The sequence below is a fragment of the Onychomys torridus genome, chromosome 17 (genome assembly GCF_903995425.1).
Source record: "Onychomys torridus chromosome 17, mOncTor1.1, whole genome shotgun sequence".
In the NCBI taxonomy this organism is placed as follows: Eukaryota; Metazoa; Chordata; class Mammalia; order Rodentia; family Cricetidae; genus Onychomys; species Onychomys torridus.
Window position 1 is genome coordinate 20,620,979 of NC_050459.1, and position 18,951 is coordinate 20,639,929.

The 18,951-nt window shown below is 39.9% G+C and overlaps 1 protein-coding gene across 3 annotated transcripts in view; it reads right to left on the bottom strand.

Annotated features, from left to right (window-relative positions):
- Positions 1-1,668: 1,668 nt before the first annotated feature.
- The window catches only part of Hook3 (hook microtubule tethering protein 3), a 90,099-nt gene continuing 72,816 nt past the window's right edge, over positions 1,669-18,951 (bottom strand). For all 3 annotated transcript variants that reach the window (XM_036209470.1, XM_036209469.1, XM_036209471.1), the window contains 6 exons: positions 18,481-18,515; positions 13,998-14,080; positions 12,482-12,582; positions 8,619-8,723; positions 8,392-8,463; positions 1,669-5,018 (listed from right to left, as the gene is read on the bottom strand). In XM_036209470.1, the coding sequence (XP_036065363.1) occupies positions 4,878-5,018; positions 8,392-8,463; positions 8,619-8,723; positions 12,482-12,582; positions 13,998-14,080; positions 18,481-18,515 (537 nt within the window). In that variant the 3' untranslated portion in view covers positions 1,669-4,877. The remainder of the gene's footprint in view (positions 5,019-8,391; positions 8,464-8,618; positions 8,724-12,481; positions 12,583-13,997; positions 14,081-18,480; positions 18,516-18,951) is intronic.

Here is an 18,951-nt window from a genome sequence, read left to right on the forward strand (position 1 = left end):
TTTTTTGAAACAAGGTCTCATTGTATAGCCCAGGCTAGCTTCCAACTTGCATTTTTTTTCAGCTTCAGGTTCCTAAGTTCTGGGATTACCCTAGATATCACTTATGTTTCACTGTTAAATACAAAGCTGAATCAGGTTGATGGCAATCTAAAGGAGAAAAAAAATCTCTTCACAATATGAGGATAAAAAGCCCAAATGTTTGGGGCTGGAGAGATGGCCCAGTGACTAAGAATGCTGGCTGCCCCTGCAGAGGACCCGAGTTCCACACAGGGCAGCTCACAGCCACCCATAACTCCAGCCCCAGGAGAGCTGGTGCTCTCTTCCGGCCTCCATGGGCACTGCACACATCCCCAAATCCTCCTCCCCCAGTTAAAAAATATTAAATCTGAAAAAAAAAAGGTCCAATTATTCTTCCATGGTTTAATGAACAGAAAACCAAAGGCATTTGGCACTAAAGTGATTCTACCTTAGCAAAAAAAAGATGCTACATGTCTCTCTTACTGTGGAGTCCAATTATGTTCTTAACTCAAGTGGATGGAAGCCAGGTTTCTATGAGATATGGACTGTGGATGTTCAGGACCATATCTCCCAACTGGATTACAATAATTACAACATTCGTGTACCATGAGACCTGAACAAATGAAGAGGAAAGGTGGGGAGTAAAGAAGATACTTTAAAATTTGTTTTTAATTAAAGATAACTCAACTGAAATATTTTAGAGCTTAAAATATGGTTATTGCTAGAATAATAGATCAGTGCTTATATGAGAGCAAGAGATTCTACAAAAGAAATATATATATATTATATATTATATATATATATATTTTTCTTCTTTAAAGATAGAATCTCATGTAGCCCCAAGTGGCCTCAAACTCTCTACAGGTATATGCATCCTTCTTATATGATACTAGGGATTGAATCCAGCACTTCAAGTATATTAAGCAAGTGCTATACCAAGTAAGCTACATCCTAATCCTCAAGAACATTGCCCTTTACTTAACAAGACTGAAAGAACTGTTATTGAAAAGGTGAAGAAATTGCTCATTGAATGCATCTTTCTTTTCACTAAGACCTAACTTATTTTAGACTTAATCCCTAACTTTCATATATTTGTACAGCATGAGTCTGGTAGTTCTGACTAATTATATTTAGCTTGACTTGCCAGGCAGTGGTGGTGCACAGGTCAATCTGGTCTACAGAGTGAGTTCCAGGACAGCCTGGGCTACACAGAGAAAAACCCTGTCTCAAAAACCAAAAGAACCATTTATCTCGATTGCGCAACTGGGTTCTACATACATTAACTAAACTTCAAGAAAATTGGACAATATTATCCGCATAACTTAAGTATCACATTAAGCTAATTTTACCAAGATAACAAATAATTCAATCCTGATTAAGTCTGAATATGAATAAATTATTTAGGGACTTATTTTTATATCGTTAGGTAATCACACAAAAGAAAACTATGACCCAGTTTAAATTTTCTTTTTATAGATTTGTTTTATGTGTATGAGTGTTTTGCCTGCGTGTACACACATGTGTGCCCAGTGCCTGTGGAGGTCAGAAGATGGCACATGAGCTCTGGAATTGCAGTTACAGCTGGTAGGTTATGTGCTTCTGTGTGGGAACTGAACCTGTGTTCTCTGGAAGAACAATAAATGATATTAAATGCTGAGTCAACTCTCCAGCCCTAGTTTTTAAAAATTATTTTCAAATATGTGCAAGTGTATTAGCTATTTTCATTTCAGATGCAAGGAACTATTACATTTAAGGGATTGTTTCCCTATTCTAATCTTCAATGTATAATGTGGAACATAAATGGTCATTTTTTTAGTATTTGCTTTGTCTTTCTCTTTGGTAAACCCTGGTGAGCTGGCACAGAAAATAAGCTTGGTCTAAGAACCTGACACAATGACACTGCCCTACTGCCCTCATTCCCTTGCTAACGCCAGGACAAGCTACACTGAACAAGCCTAGGAGGCTTCAGGAAAGCAGCATGGAAGAAGCGTGTGAAGACACAGCCCAGCATCACCGACCACACATCGTCATCAGAGTACTGGAAACATTCTTGAGCATCACTGACCACACAGCATCATCAGAGTACCCGAAACATTCTTGATCACTATTGGGAGAAACTGTGACCCCCTAACTCCTGACCTAAGCCACACAATGGAAAAGCTGCCCCTGCTATATTTGTTTATTCTTGGCTTTATGATGCCTAAAGTCTATGCTCAGATGCTGTTTCTTATGAAAGCATGCTTTATTTTATTCTGAAATATCATGAGATATTTCTTCATTGATTGAATGAAATCCACCAAACATTAAAAATACAGCAAACAACAGTGAAGGGTATAAACACTGAAATTAACACAAAGCAGATGCGAAAGAAAACCAGAGGCTAAACTTCCTTCCGAAAGCTTGCAGCATTTCCAAAACATCTAGAGAAAGTATCTGGGTAGGCAGGTGTGCACATAGAGGGCAGGTAAATTGAAAATGAGAATCAAAACATTGTGATGTTTTCACCTCACAGGTAAAATCTAGGTGAAGAGTCTTCCAGAGTCTCTTGTTTTCACATTCATGTTGTTCCACAAGCCCAACTTCTCAACAACCACTATTTTATTAAGTGTACGGACCACAGACTACTTGTTTTCAAAAATGCCCAAGTCAGGTATTCTGTGAACTAAAGGTGAAGTGAGGACTATTGTAAGCTGTTTTTAATCTTTTAAAACAGACTTCTTTGTGTGTGTGAGCGTGGAGGTCAGAGGACCTCCTGGGGAGGAGCTTGTTTCTTCCCTCACCATCTGGGCCCCAGGAACCCATGAGCAGAGGTCTTCAGCCTTGGCAGCAGGCACTCTTTTCCAGCTGAGCCATTTTGCTGGGCCCAATTTTTAATCTTTTATTTTCGAACTTGATATATCATGTAGGTGTGGCAGCACACACCATCATTTCAGCCTCTTGGAAGGCAGAGGCAGGAGGATGGTTTTGAGTCAAAGGATTTGAGGCAGGTCTGGGTAACAAGGCTAGATTGTCTTGAAATAAAAACAAAAGCAGACCTAAAAGATCGGGTCTGTTTGCCCTGAACCCTCCAGCGCCTTTTCCTCACATAGCTCTCCACTATTTCTAATCCTCGCTGCTCTATGGTCTGCCTCATACTGTGCTCAGACATTTGCAGTGAATATTTTTTAAAGAAATGCTGCACAATGCATGCTGTCATAGTACCTTTCTTTAAGAATCGTTTCTCAGGAGGAAAAAAAAAACATTCTAAGAGCTGAGGACGGTGGTTCAGGCCTATAATCTAAGAGGATCACGTGTTCAAGGCAGCCTGGGTTACATGGAGACTCTGTCTGGCAAAGACAAAACAAAACATGCAGGACAAATTTCTAGGTCGGTTTTCTTATAAAAGGAGGGAGCTAAAATGAAGCACTTGCATATGGTTTCTGACAATCCTTAATCTCCTTCAACTTGAATTAGAGTTACTGCCTTTTATACAGAACAAAACAGCACCAGCACTTCCGGACAGTAAGTACATCAAATGCACCTTCCACGTAGATGACTTACCTAAAATCAACGTAACCTCTGACCTCATTTCAGATTTCTTTTTTTTTTTAAATGTGATGATTTGAAACAAGAAAAAGGCTGGAGGAAACTTAAATATAATTTGAGATCAAACACATAAATCAATATGGAAAAAGACAAAAGGTATATTATTTTCAAATAAATGATAGTTTAAAGTTATATAATACCTTATATAGACAAAGTGCTTCACAGTGATTGCTTAACAGGCATTCATCCATGTCAATAAATGTGGCATACAACGTAAGCAATTTGAACAACCAAATACCCAAGAAAATCTTTCCAGCTACCAATTCTTGGACTCATAGGTAGAGTTAAACACTGTAGAGATCTGTCATAATAGTACACACAGAAAGGCATGTACTGATCTTAATGGATGGTATTAAGATGTTAGCTATCAAGATTAAGTGAGAAAAGGAAAGGCTCACAGAATATATAAAACATGAGGCATAAGTCCCCAAAGATAAGGCTACCTATATGAAAAATAAATCTTTTACATGTAGAGAGCAATTAAAAGTGCGTGGCTAGAATCTGATTCTTAACTATGAAGATATTCCAAAGGAAGAAAAATATCCTGCCAAATTTTATTCTCTGTAACATCTACCCAAACATCTTCATCAATTTCATGGCTGCCAGCAAGCATGACAGCAGGAAACAGTGACATTTCACATATTCATGTTTATGAATGAAGTCTTAGAATAAGTTTAATTTCTAGTAAAACACGTGAAAACTCCTTTCTTCCCTCTGAGTGATCCTGCCAGGTGCCATGCGATCTGACTGGCGCCTCTGCCAATGTACTTCTTTGCAAAAGTGCACTCGACACCATTTCATATAGTACAGTAAATATTTAAGTTATCTGAAGTGCATTTGAAGAAACAATTGAAAACACAGATCACTACACCATAAAAAGATTAATTCCCTTTAAACAAAGACAGTCTTATAAAGTGTGGTAACACAGTAGGCACAATAAAGAATATAAATTGTGTATCAATTATTGGCAGAAAATCGGATTCTTTACAAAGCCCACACAAATGGGAAGAAGACATTTTCATACAAAGAAAAGTATTACACTATTATACAACACTTTTAATTGTACATTTACAAATTTTTGGCACATTAAAAGGAACTGAAAAGACCATAAAGCAAAGGACAAAGAAACTAAAAGATATGAGAGAGAAAAATCCTCATGTGAGAACCACTAAATATTAACACAAGGGAAATAAAATAAGCTGGCTGAGTTTCCTGAAATGTCGTTCTACGTAACAGAAGTATGTTTTTTAAAACTTCCTAATGGCGAGAGCTCTCTACCTTGCTGTGGCTGGCTGGACATGGCCTGGGTAGGATCTTCTCGTGCTGGTTGCTTGTCTTTGCCTCGCTAGAAATGACTGCCCTGAACCTGTGCTAGCTAGTCTGTCCTCAGCCGCCTTTTTATGAAGTGTCATCCCCTGTAACATTAAAAGAGAAACAGAACAGTCAGCGAAAACATGGGATATTCTTACAAAACAAATGCCACCATGCAGAATCTACCACACTGAAGAGCAAAGTACAATTTATTAGGAATATTAATTCTACTTATTATGGCTTAACATTTTATGAAATCCTTTTCATTCCAATAATTAAGTACAAAATTTCCTTTGGAAAAATTAAGGCTTAATTTTATGAATTTACAACAATCAAAAGAAGAGATAATAGAGAATGATTTTTAGAATACTTCCCCTATACTTTCCTTCCAATCAAACAGTGATTTTCCAAGAAAAGTGCAATTGATTGGTAGCGCCGATTCACATAAATTGTGGAAATCATAGAACCAATCAAAAAGGAAAACACAAATGCACTTGCTGCTTACGCTGGGAAGCTGTACTAGGTACTATACATACCACCACGCTGGTTTTCTTCACTTCAAGGCAGACTTGTATTCTCAAATAAACTAAGAAAGTCCTGACAACCCACACAGAGGACACAACCAGAGGGGCTCTCCCCTTAAAGGCAGAAAAGTCACTTCTACCTTTGAAAAGGGCAAAAGTCACCAGGCTACACCGTGACAGGAGGGAGGGAACCTGTAGGGTACTTTCTCAATATGGAAAACCAGTGAGTGACAGTAACAGCAGCCCGCTACTGAAATCACAAGACTGCACCAGGAGACGGGGAGTGGGCCAGCTTTAGTATTCTTTTACTAAGACAACGAATAATGGAGCAAGAGGACCTGAGATTGCGGTTCACCAGGAACACGGTGCAGGGAAGAGGAGGACAAAGAAGAGATACGCACAGGAGCCAGCAGGGGACTGCAGAGACTCAATCTTCCATTACTAACAAGCTCCTAGAAGAGACGCTGGCCACAGCTTTGCATTCTGAATACAATTTCAGCCTTTCCTATGCACCTAAGAACACAACCATTTTCCTCAATGGGAAATCCTAGAATATATCCGTACACCCACCCCCCCCCCTGTGTGTGTGTTTTGGGACAAGTTTTCTCTGTGTAACACCCCTGACTGTCCTGAAACTTGCTTTGCAGACCAGGCAGGCCTCGAACTCATGAAGATCCGCCTGCCTCTGTCTCCTGAGTGCTAGGATTAAAGGCGTACGCTGCCACCAACACCACCCTACTGTCTTCTTTAAGGCAGAGTCTTACTATGTAGCCCTTCTAGCCTAGGACTAGGTCATTCTAGCAAACCTTAAACTGGGATTACTGTCTTGTGTCACCATGTCTGGCCTCAGGGTTATGTGCTCAGGGGGTGGGGTGGTTGTGTTTGTGTGTGTAGTTATTATGTATGTGCATCCAGGATGTATGCAGATGGGATGCCTGTATCACAGTTTATGTGGAGGTCAAAGGACAACTGCATGGAGTTGGCTCTCTCCTTCTATTTTACATAGGTTCTAAGGATTGAATTCAGGGCGCCAGGCTCAAGCAGCAAGCACAATTACTTGATAAGTCATCTTGCCAACCCCCAGAATATATTTTTTAACTCAGCTCTAACTTAACAGATACATGTGAAGGTTTGAATAAAACTAGCAAATATCTACTGCAATGTTTTAGTACACGTAATCTAATTTTTCAAGCAGTTGACTGTACTCTGTTCTAGGGCTCTACCACTGAGCTATACGTTTCACATACGTTTAAGGCGTCAGTGGCCAACACAAAGATATTTGTTAAGAAACTTGATACCTTGCCCAGCAGTCACCATCTTGACTCCTTTTTAAGTTGTCTGAGATGCAAAACTTTCTGAATGTAAGTATAACGTTCCTATTGGTTACCTTCTGTGAGTAGAACTCACATGTGTCTATTTGGAATTACCCCTTCACTCTGAAAAGTTAAACTCAGCAGTATCCTTTCGTTCCATGTCACAGAATAAATCCATCTGGCTCTGTAGGAAGCGATCTCTGAAACTGCTGACAGGGAATGAGATACAGGGCGGTGAGACTGGGAACATTGGGCTTCCAGGAGACAGGGTTAGGGCTAATGCCCAGAGAAACCCCCTGATGGGATTTACTTTCTCTACTTTTAAATTCAATTTTCAAGAAAATTTTATTTGTTAACAATATTCTCATTCAAAATTATTTCCCTTTTAAAAGAAAAATTATGATAAGATCTTAAACTTTAACCATCACGCTGGTGCACTGTAGATACAACATGTCATTAAACATAAATTTTTAATAAATATCAAATCACATTTTAAGGTTAGGGAATTAACCTTTAAGAATCAGTACCCATGGTAACACAAAGGCAGTACTTTTTTGCCAACAGGAGAGCTATTAGACAAAAGGGAAAAACTGAAAGAACAGCCCAAGTTCCTGTTTCAAAACCCTCACTTTGGGCTGGTGAGAGGGCTCTGAGAGTAAAGCAAGCCCAGCGCCTTGTGTTCAGTCCCTGGAATCCTCACAGCTTCCATAGGGGTTCCACAGCACCACCACTCAGCATGCACACACATGCACAATAAATAATTTTTAAAAGCCCGAATGGTTCACCGGGTGGTGGTGGTGCACGCCAGCCTGGGCTACCAAGTGAGTTCCAGGAAAGGCACAAAGCTACACAGGGAAACCCTGTCTCAAAAAACCAAAACCAAACCAAAACCAACCAACCAAACAACACCAAACCCTAACATTTCAAAGTGGTAGAAATGGTCTCACTGGAAAGAACACAAAGAAAAGGAGAACAAAAGGTCGGAGAGGAGCTGGAGAGACGGCCCAGCAGTTAAGAGCACTGGCTGCTCTTCCTGAGGACCTGGGTTCAATTCCCAGCACCCACATGGCAGCTCATACAGACATGCATGTGGGCAAAACACCAATGTTCATAAAAGTAAAGAAAATATTTATTTATTTAAAAAAAAAAAAAAGGTCCGAGAGAAGGCGCCTCATCCTGTATAATTGATAACTGTGCATGAGCCAATGAACAGTTATCACCTTTCCTTACATACATTTAGTTTCTTTGCATGTGTACTGGAATATTCCATTTCAAAACCTTCAGTGGTCAAGTCTGAAAGTGAACACGTGCAAATCCCACAAGACAGCAGAAGGTCCTGAGACAGCCCACAGCAAGGGCTGCTGCCTCCTCCATTTAGGTGTCATCACGTCCCGTCCCCTCAACAAATGGTCCCATGGGCAACAACTAAGCTGGTCTTTTCTACCCTCTGCGCATGCTGGTTTCACAATGCCTGAGCCTTCTGTATGGCGCTTTTCAGTTTTAAGGGCAACAAAAAGGCTTTGTTAGTAAATGTTAGGAGAGAAAATTACTTTCCGATTCTTTCGGTAAAGTTATTTCTATAGTAAAGGCAATATAATGACATATAACTTTGCATATATTCTGGAATACTTTTCTCTTACCATATTGTACCAGGCACTAACAATGTATTTCTCTTCCATGTCTCTTTGACTCTTCGTTTTCTCATATTCTTTCTGAAGCACAACCACATATAAAGATACAAATGAATTTAATATAAGGAAAATATTTACAGTTAACTATCTAACCCAAGGTTACAATTGTATACTACAGTAAGGTTCTCCAAAAAAGCTAAAAATCTCAGTATTTACTGCACAGTGTACTAACTGACCTCTAATGAGTGGAACAGTCGGTCCCGTTCTTGCAGCTGGTTTTTAAGAGCTTGTATTTCTGGTGCTGCTCCTTGATTCTGTTTAGGGTCTAATGTACGAATAACCTGCAAAAATAAAAGAAAAACTTAAGCACACATAAAGTCCACAGACATAACCTAAACAACAAACCCGGCCCAAACTCAACCTCAACCCCTCAAACGTAAGCAGCAGTCTTAGGATGCACCCCAGTGCTACAGCACATACCTAACACTCATGGGGCCCTAGGCTCAGGCCCCGGGACTCCGAAGGCTGAACTGCACATGGAGCTCTGGCTATCGCTGTCTTGACATGCACGAAGCTGTGTCTGATCCCTAGCAGCCTCTACCCCAATCAAACAAAGCGGAAGAGGGAAAATAGCACACAAAAGCCGTTAAGGGCACTTCTAAAGCTCAATGTACGAAATACAGTTGCTAATCTTTTCAATGATAGAGATAGAAGAATTGGTTCTGGACTAGTGAGCACTGCTGAAGAGATGCTGTTCACAGCTCTTTCCTTCTCTGTTTCAGCCAGCCCTGGACAGGCAATCAGAAAGGCACACCGGGGTGAGCCTGACCGACCTGCTCCCGTCAGCAGTGCAGTGGCGGTGTGGACATGGCAGCAGCTCTGCCTGACTCACTACAGTCTCTGGGGCAGAGGCCGTTCTCTTCTCCACCCAGCCTCACTGTCAAACGTTCAAACACACAGACCCCAAGCAGTTCAAATCCACTCTGTCTTTGTAACCTGGACTGAACAGCGGCTCCTTTGCCATATCTGACCTCCCTCAACACTCCTATGTGTTAGAAATGATTCACAGTCCCAGTGACACACAACCTAAAGTACTTCAGGGTGCACACCCCTAAGGTTTTTACTTCACAATCACAATGCTACCACTACCCATAAGTAAATAACAATCCTGAAAATGGCCAGAATTTACTCTACGTTTACATCTCCCACCTATGTCTTTTTTGGGGGGAGGGTTTCCAGACAGGGTTTCTCTGTGTAGCTTTGCACCTTTTTCTGGAACTTGCTTTGTAGACCAGGCTGGCCTTGAACTCACAGAGATCTGCCTGCCTCTGCCTCCCAAATGCCAGGATTGCAGGTGTGTGCTACCACTACCTGGCCTACATCTCCCACCTTTACAGTTAGGAGGGATTGGAGACTTAACCTGGGCTCTTGTGCATGCTAGGAAAGCACTCTACCTATGAGGCATATATCCCTAGTTCTCATTATACCTTTTATTTTGAGACATGGGTCTCATTAAATTGTTCAGACTGGCTTTGAACTTTCAAACCTCTTGCTTTGGCCTTATGATGTAGCCGGAATTACTTGGCCAAAGTGTCCTAATCTTAGAACTGATTCTCTGTCCTCAATTTAAGACTCAAAGATTGATGCATTCTACCTGGCAACAGGATTCCTTTCAATGCAGAATAGCTTCCTACACTCTTCTTTATTCTACTCCTCTCCTTTTATATATATATATATATAATACTGACTTTAAAAAAATTTTTAAATTTGTTTGTGTGTGTGTGTGTGTGTGTGCACGTGCACATGTGCATACATACCTTTAGGGAGCAGAGGATGCCCTGAGTGAATGAAGTCATGACTGTAAGTGTATTTTGACATGAGCCTGACCTATCAAGAACTCAGAGACTAATTGGCCCAGAGCTATTACCCACATGAGCCAGGTGAAAGAGGAATAGAAATACTTTCCTGAGGGTGTCCAAGTATGAGTGTGTATAAACGATTGATCAGTGAGTGCAAAGACTAGCAACTGCGGCTTCCCCTTTCTGGATACTTACAGCCTGAGACTGCTCACCTCCTACCGAGACTAGCTAACCCCTCCCCTTGGGCTGCAATAAAAAGGATGAGGTTCTGGGTTGCAGCAGTTAGAAATTCCCACTTGATCTCAACTTCACTGTGTGTCTGTGATTCTCTTGCCAACCCTAGCCAGGGTTCTAGGACCCAAGCAGCACACAATGAGATGCAGAGGCCAGGGTCACTCTTGGGGGCCTTTGAACACCTTACTTTTTGAAATAGTGTCTCTTACTGAGCCTGGAATTTACCATGGTGTGGATTGACTGGCTAGTAAGCCTGAGATCATCCTGTCTCTCACCCCTCAGAGCTGGGGCTATAGGTGTGTGCAACCACGCCCAGTTTTATGTGCTGCTGGGGATCTGAAATGAGATCCCCATGCTTGTGCATCAAGCACTTTACCCACTGAGCCATCTGCTCTGCTCTCATAATACTGATTTTATCCCCAATTCTAGATTATCTGAGCTTCCTAAAGGAGTTCTTTACTTTTAAACAGATTTACTTTATGTGTATAGGAGTCTTGTTTACATGTATATAGACATATCAGAAAAGGCCATCAGATATAATGGGAGTATGGATCCAGTGGGACCGAAGTTATAGATAGCTGCTGCTGGGCCATCTCTCCAGCCACCCCTCAAAGGTGTTATTTAACTTCTTCAAACAGCTTCATGTTTTTTCCCTCTAAGTGTAAAGAAAGATCTAGAAGACTCTGATTCAGGTTAATCACTGATGACAGTGATAGTCCATTAGGAGGCATCAAGTCTTGGCTGTAGCATTGTACATTGTTAATACCTTTTTTATTAAAGTTTTTTTTTATTATTTTTTTTAAGATTTATTTATTTTAGCCAGGTGTGGTGGTGCACACCTTTAATCCCAGCATTTGGGAGGCTGAGGCATGGGCTTCACAGTGAATTCCAAGACAGCCAGAGCTATTACACAGAGAAACCCTGTCTAGAAAAACAAACAAACAAAAAGAACAACATAAAAATGGTTTATTGCCGGGCGGTGGTGGCGCACACCTTTAATCCCAGTACTCGGGAGGCAGAGGCATGGATCTCTGTGAGTTCGAGGCCAGCCTGGTCTACAAAGCTAGTCCAGGACAGGCTCCAAAGCTACAGGGGTTTGATTCTGAGGGGTTTGATTCCCAGCAGGCATATATGGCTGTGTACCATGTGACCATGTATGCACCATGTGACCATGGAGATAAGGAGAAGCTGTCTGGGAACTGGAGTTACAGATAATTGTGAGCCACCATGTGGGTACTGAGAACTGAACCTGGGTTCTCTGCAATCACAAGTGTTCTGAAGCACTCAGCCATCTCTCCAGCCCCTTACATTTTTGTAAAAATAAAGACTTATTCATTTATATGAGTACGAGGCTTTCTCTAGCATGTAATGCATGTGTATCACCTGCATGCCTGGTGCCCACAGGAGCTAGAATTGCCAATGGAGCCCCTGGAATTGAGTTACGTGGGTGCTGGGAACTGAACCTGAGTCCTCTGCACAAGCAGCAAATGCTCTTAACTGACGAGTCATCTCTCCAACCCCTTATAAACTTTTAAAGTCAATCTATAATTTATCGGGATTTTTTATCATGGTATTTTCATACATTTATGTCATTCATCATACTTTGTTCTTAGCCAAGTGAGATGGCTAAACGCTTGCTGCCAGGCCGGACGAGAGAGGCGGAAAGAGAGACCCGACTCTTGTACCTTGTCCTTCTTTGTTCCTGTCTGCTCATACAGATAGCTCATAAGCTTTCTTCTTCTTCTTCTTCCATGTGTTGTTAACTCGAATTACTGGCTATAGTGGTGGCTGTCACTTATTTCTTACATACGGTACATTTTCTACTTGCTGACCCATTTGTGGGGTGACCTATTTTGATCACTACTTACTCAGGATCTTTCTCTGCTTAGAAGATTACTTTGATTATTCTCTGTGTAAGAACATAATTTTATGTGGACACTAGACTTTCAGGCTGGAGAAAAGCATCTCTGGACAGTACGGTGAGAGAGTTGCAAGTTCACACTCACACTTTTGGCCTTCTCTAAGTACTTCTTATAGCGCTCTTCCATCTGCTTCATTTCCTCTTCCTTCTTCCGTAAAGCTTCTTGCAATTCTTCAATTCTTAAGGCTGCAAAAAGATGTCCATAAAAAAATTAGATTTTAATAACATTGTATTTTAAATTATTTAAGAAATAATAAATAGTAGTCCTGAGAGATTGTTTGGTCTATTCTTACATATAATTTTCTCTTTAGGAATAATTCATATTTTTATCTTACCAAAAGCTTCTCTTAATAAGTAAACAAAGATATTGGTATTAAACTACATAAAGTAAAAAGCATCTATTGATGGGTGAATGAATAAACAAATATATACTCACACAGTATGATCTTTTTTAGTCTAAATTCTGATACCTATCACAGTATTGAGACTTAATAAATGAAAGAGAGACATTATGCTTAATGAAATAAACTAGATGGGAAAGTACAACTATGACTCTACTTGCGTGAGTCTCCTAGCACAGCTCAGCTCAGAGACTGAGGGTCAAGTAGACTGGCAGAGGGGGGACAGCTCCAATTTCCTGTGACTGACAAAGTCTGCCACCTTACTTCCATAAAAACAAAGTTACGCTAGCTATATGTACAAATAGACTTAAAACTGTATGATGGGGCTAGCTCATGCGTAATTACATTGGAAGTATGCAGTTTCATATAATGTCCATCACAATCAGTACTTTAAGAAATAAGGCAAATTCTTTAAAAATTCATTATTTTTAAGTGTGTGTGTGTGTGTGTGTGTGTGTGTGTGTGTATCTGGTTGTCTCTGTGTACGTACACTTGAGTGCAGGTCCCACAGGGCCAGAGGAATGATGATCTCCTGAAGCTAGAATTATAGGCAGTTGTGAACCAACTGACATAGGTGTTGGGAACCAAACTTTGGTTCCCCCAAAGAACAGCAGGAGCTCTTAGCTGCTGAGCCATCTCTCTAACACCTGACAAGTTGTTTAAAAAACAAAACAAAACAAAACAAAACAAAAACCAACCAAAACCGACTTGTTTTTATTTTTATGTATTTCTTTTTTTTGTTTTGTTTTTTGAGACAGGTTTTCTCTGTGTAGCTTTGTGCCTTTCCTGGAACTCACTCTGTAACCCAAGATGGCCTTGAACTCACAGAGCTGGCCTCGAACTCACAGAGATCCGCCTGGCTCTGCCTCCCGAGTGCTGGGATTAAAGGTGTGCACCACTGCCGCCTGGCTTTTATGTATTTAAGTTATGCACACATGTATGTGCCTGTGTAAGTATTTGTCAAATATGTGTATGTGTCCATGGAGGCCAGAAGAGGGTGTTGGGTCCCCTGAAGGTTGAGTTACAGGAGTTGTAAGCCAGAATGTAGGTTCTGGGAATCAATCTTGTGGAAGAGCAGCAAGTACTCTTTACCACTAAGTCACCTTCTCCACCCCCTAAGGGAAATTCTTAAAGTCTATTTAAAAAAGCAACCATTATCTATAGAATAGTGTACGGCTAATGTTATCAAGGAAGACTCACAGCTGTTGTTAAATCTTGGCTCAAGATCTTCAATAATGGCCCTCTTTTTCTGTAATTCATTGTTGGCTTCATGCAACTTCTCTCTGCAACAAAAGATATGACCACATCATCACTTCTGTTTTTCCTTCCTGGGCTGGAGATCCAGTTCAGTGCCTCATACATGCTACACAAGTTCTCCAGCTCTGAGTGCATGCTCAGCCCTTGTTTCTGTATCCTTGTCTTCATTTTGAACTAAAATTCATTATATTTAGAATACACTCACATTGCACACAAGTACTATGAAACAAAGGTAAATAGACTAAAGTTTAAAAATAGGCAAAACCCATTTATTTTGGTATGAAACAAAAATTTCTTTAGGAATAGGATACTGTAAAAATTAAGTTTCAAACTCTGAAAAGCTTTTCAATGCAAAATCTTGTCACCAAGGGTAAGCTAATAAAAACAAAGACTAGCAGAAAGAGCAAGTATCACAGAACATACAGACACATACAGCCATATGAACAGACCTCACAAAATAATGCAGAACAAGGAAGTCAGGAGTTTATGATTCTGTTTATGACACATACAGCATTGAAACTAACAAAAGGTGATGAAGATTCGCACTGTGGCTAATACAGAGAGATGTACTCAATCAACTGGGAGACAGAAGGATGAATTCTATTAAATGTTGACTTAGGTTATCTATATATGGAGGTAAACATTCACAACCAATGTTTAGGAATTTAAGATATGTACATTACTATCTAAAAGTTATATTCCAATATAAAAAAGAATAAACAGAAAGTAACTTTTTCTCTTGTGAAAATTTCATAATAATGTGATACATAATTTTTTCTTTAAATTGCTCAGTAAATATGTATAAGACAGATGGCTAAAACAAATAACCAATAATAACTGAGCATTTTGTTATGTCTACTTCTGATTTTTTTCAAAGCATGATACTGAAATAAATTCCTCCATGCCTTTTGGACACAGGGTCTTTCTGTGTAACTCTGGTTGACCTGGAACTCATACTGTAGATCAAGCTGGTCTTGAACTCAGAGACCCACCTACCACTGCCTTCCAAGTGCTGGAAGTAATGGTATATATTACCACTCCTGGTTCCTTTTCTTTTTCAGTAAATTATTATTATTATTATGATGATGATGATGATGATGATGATGACGTTGGTTTTTTTGAGACAGGGTTTCTCTGTGTAGTTTTGGTGCCTGTCCTGAATCTCGCTCTGTAGACCAGGCTGGCCTTGAACTCAGAGATTTGTCTGGCTCTGCCTTCCAAGTGCTGGGATTAAAGGTGTGTGCCACCACCGCCTGGCAGTAAATTATTTTTGAAGGTCTAACTATCACACACACATACTCACACACACACACACACACACACACACACACACACAAACACACAATACACATATCTAATGCATATAATACATATCTAATATATATATGTATAAAATGTGAATAAAATAACTAGGCACAGTGACCCGTCAAAAGGTTAAAAACCAAAAATCATCCCCCAAACCTTAGAAATCACACATCTTCTTCTTAGGGGTAACTAATCTCCAAATTTTTAAGTGTTCTCCTGATTTATATGATAGTTGCTGCCTTTGTCTTAATTCTAAAAACATTACTTATGTCTAGCATTTCACTTACTTACATTTAACATTAAATATAGGTCTTCTAAAGGTTTCCTATTATACATGGACAGTATTATCTCTAGGAATTTTAGGTATACACAGTAAAACTAATATATTACAGAGTATGTACTCTTTTTCCATATGAAAAGGTATTGAGAAATACTATCAGCAGTCAATGAGAATTAGCAGCTTCAGCAATAATTCTTACTGATTTAATTTTTAAGCCAATTTGATGTGTTTAAAAATGGTCTCTAGGTGCCAATAACGCCAATGTCGCAGGTTCGATTCCACTGGCCAGTTCTACCTTGCTGGGCGGTGGTGGCACATGCCTTTAATCCCAGCACTCGGGAGGCAGAGCCAGGTGGATCTCTGTGAGTTCAAGGCCAGCCTGGTCTACAGAGCGAGATCCAGGATAGGCACCAAAACTACACAGAAAATCCCTGTCTCGAAAACCAAAAAAAAAAAAAAAAGCCTCTAGTGCAGTTTTAAATCTGTATGTGACTGACTGTTGAGATGAGCAGAGGTCCTATGGTGAGTTGACTTGTCTTCCAAAAGGAAAGTTCTAATCTCTCGGACTGTGACTGTGACACTACTTAGAAACTGGATCTTTGTAGATACAGTTAACTCCTAGGAGGCTGTACTGGGCCAGGGACCATGCTGAGCCCATTACTGTTGTCCTCAAAGGGAGGTCCACATTACTCTGAACAGTGCTTTGTGCTTCCCATGGTTCCAGTTGCTTATGCTCAATTGGAGTCAAACCATTACATGAAAGCCCCCAGACAGAAGTAAGTTTTAAGTCAAACGATGTACCAAGTTGTGTGATAAACTTCCATGTGAACTATCCCTTTGTCCTCATATCCACACTGTGTAGGGTTAGCCACCACTTGTCACAGTAACCAGCTGGTTATTAGGACAACGGCTTTAGGATAGTGTTATAATTGTTTGTTTTTTTTTAAATTAAACTATTATCAGAGGAATTTATCTACAGAAAAAAAACAAAATGTAGAGTTCAGAACTGTTAGTGATTTCAGGCATTCCCTGAACATCTTGGAAGAAATCCCTTGAGGATGAGGGAAGCACTATACAGGAAGAATGTCAACTGGAAACAGGCTACCAAAGGAACACCAAGGACTGCAAACGGATACCAGAACTAGGAGATGTGTTGGACACGATACTGCTCATCCTCTAGGAAACAAATCTGTGGACAACTGGGTCTCAAATTTGTTGGCTGTAACTGTGAGATAATAAATAGTTTTTCTGTTCTCTTAGACCTTTATTTTGTGCTATTTTTTTTTTTACAACAGACATAATAAACAGGCTCCATCTTCACTAAAAGATCCTATCTGCTGAAGATTTTTAGTATGTAAACAACTGAACACATAATAATGGCTAAAGAGTAGGTTTATGATCTGAAGTATTCAGTTTTTGTCAGAGAGGAATGGAAAATATAAAAGTACAAGATTTGGTACGACGTTCTCATTCTAGGTAACTTTATAGAGATTGGAAAGTAGCATTGTTCTAGAACACTAAGAATCTATTATTAGACTTTCTAGAAGTCTCAGTGGCTAGGAGTCTATCATATCCAACATATTAAAAAATGGTAACATATATCAAACTTTCAGAAACATGAATATCTTTCCAATCATGGAGGAAAAGTCAAAATTTTCTCTTTGGTGCTGAGAATGCTTATTTTTTGTGTAACATTTCAGCAGCTACTGATTCATAGCCACCCCACACTCAATGCCTGCAAACAATTTTGCTGAAAAATGATAGATTAAGGTTGTTCCTGGGCATGAGAAAAATTATTAAATATCCCTAACACAGTTAACCAGCTAAAGATGAAGATTTCTTCAAGAGAAATCAAGCTAATATTTAAAGCATTTATTTCACTTTCAAGTTAAAAAGTCTCACTTAAGATGACTGAAATTCAAAGGCTTATTTGAAAATATGCTATTAACAAGCACTCTACTTTAAAATGTTTACTTGTTGATATAGCTATAACACATATACCTAAAGCCCAGGGAACATGGAGAAATGTGGGTGGAAAGATTTTAAGAGCCAGAGGATCAGGACATCTGCTTCAAGATAGTGTCTTCTTAAAACCAACCAACCGACCGACCAACCGACCAACCAACCAACCGACTGACCGACCAACCGCCCGCCCGACCAACCAACCAACCAACCAACCAACCAACCAACCAACCAACTCAAACCTAAAAACCAACAACAACAACAAAAAGACAAAGTAGAGTAGGGTAGGGAGAAGGCGTTAGGGGAAGGAGTGGGGGTTGTGAATATGATCAAAATATATCGTATGAAATTCTCAAAGACTTAATAAAACTATATTTTTTTAATATATTTATAGAAGAGTCAATGCCTGGCAAACTGCAGCCTGTCAGGGGCAGGCAGTGGGGTACCTGTTCCCATAGGTGAAGTTCTACTGCAGCACAGTCCTAACTAGTTTTAATACTATCTACAGCTGCTTTTAGAGCTGAGTGGCTGCACCAGAGGCCAGGACTCAGACAGCCTAAAACAATTACTATCTGGCCTGTCACAGAAGGTGGCTGAGATTTTTGATCCAGCATCTCATACTCCTTTCTTTCTAAGGAGTTTCACACTGTTGCCCAAGTTGGCTTGAAACAAGGAAGAGATTCTCCTGCCTCAGTCCCTGGATTGCAGGTGTGAGTCACCATGCTTGGCTCACAATCACTGAACTGATGTGCGGGATTTGGGTAGAAATGATCCTGTATCTTCAAGGACCACTTATGCCACTGTCTACACCCGCTGCCCCCACAACACAAAGTGCTTTTGTTCTGCAATGTGAAGAGCCTCAACAAGTTGTCTACTTACAGATGTTCTTCAAGCTTCTTTTTTAGAAGAACTGACTGAAAATGGAAAATAAAAAATTAGCTCATTATTTAACATTTCAACTAACATTATTTTGTAAGAATTAAAGAGTATATAGTAAACAACTTGGAGTAAGCTCTCAGTAATTTCTTTGGTCAAAGAGCTCAAAACCCATGTACCTCAATTTATTCCTCTTCAATAAAAGAAGAGAGCAGCCCAGAAGTGAGAGCAGTCAGTACAAAACACATAGAAACTAGATAAATTCTCAAATTACACACAGGGAAATGAATTTAAAAGCTCCTTATATAGAGACCCAAATATTCCTGAACTCAGTATCCAAGGAGTACTCTAACAGTAACAGATTTTTCTTACCCTGCTTTCTCTGCATTATGACAAAATCTCAGATTCATTGCCATATTTTAGCTGATGACAAATAATGTATTTGATGGCATGAGAGATATAAAGGGCAAGATG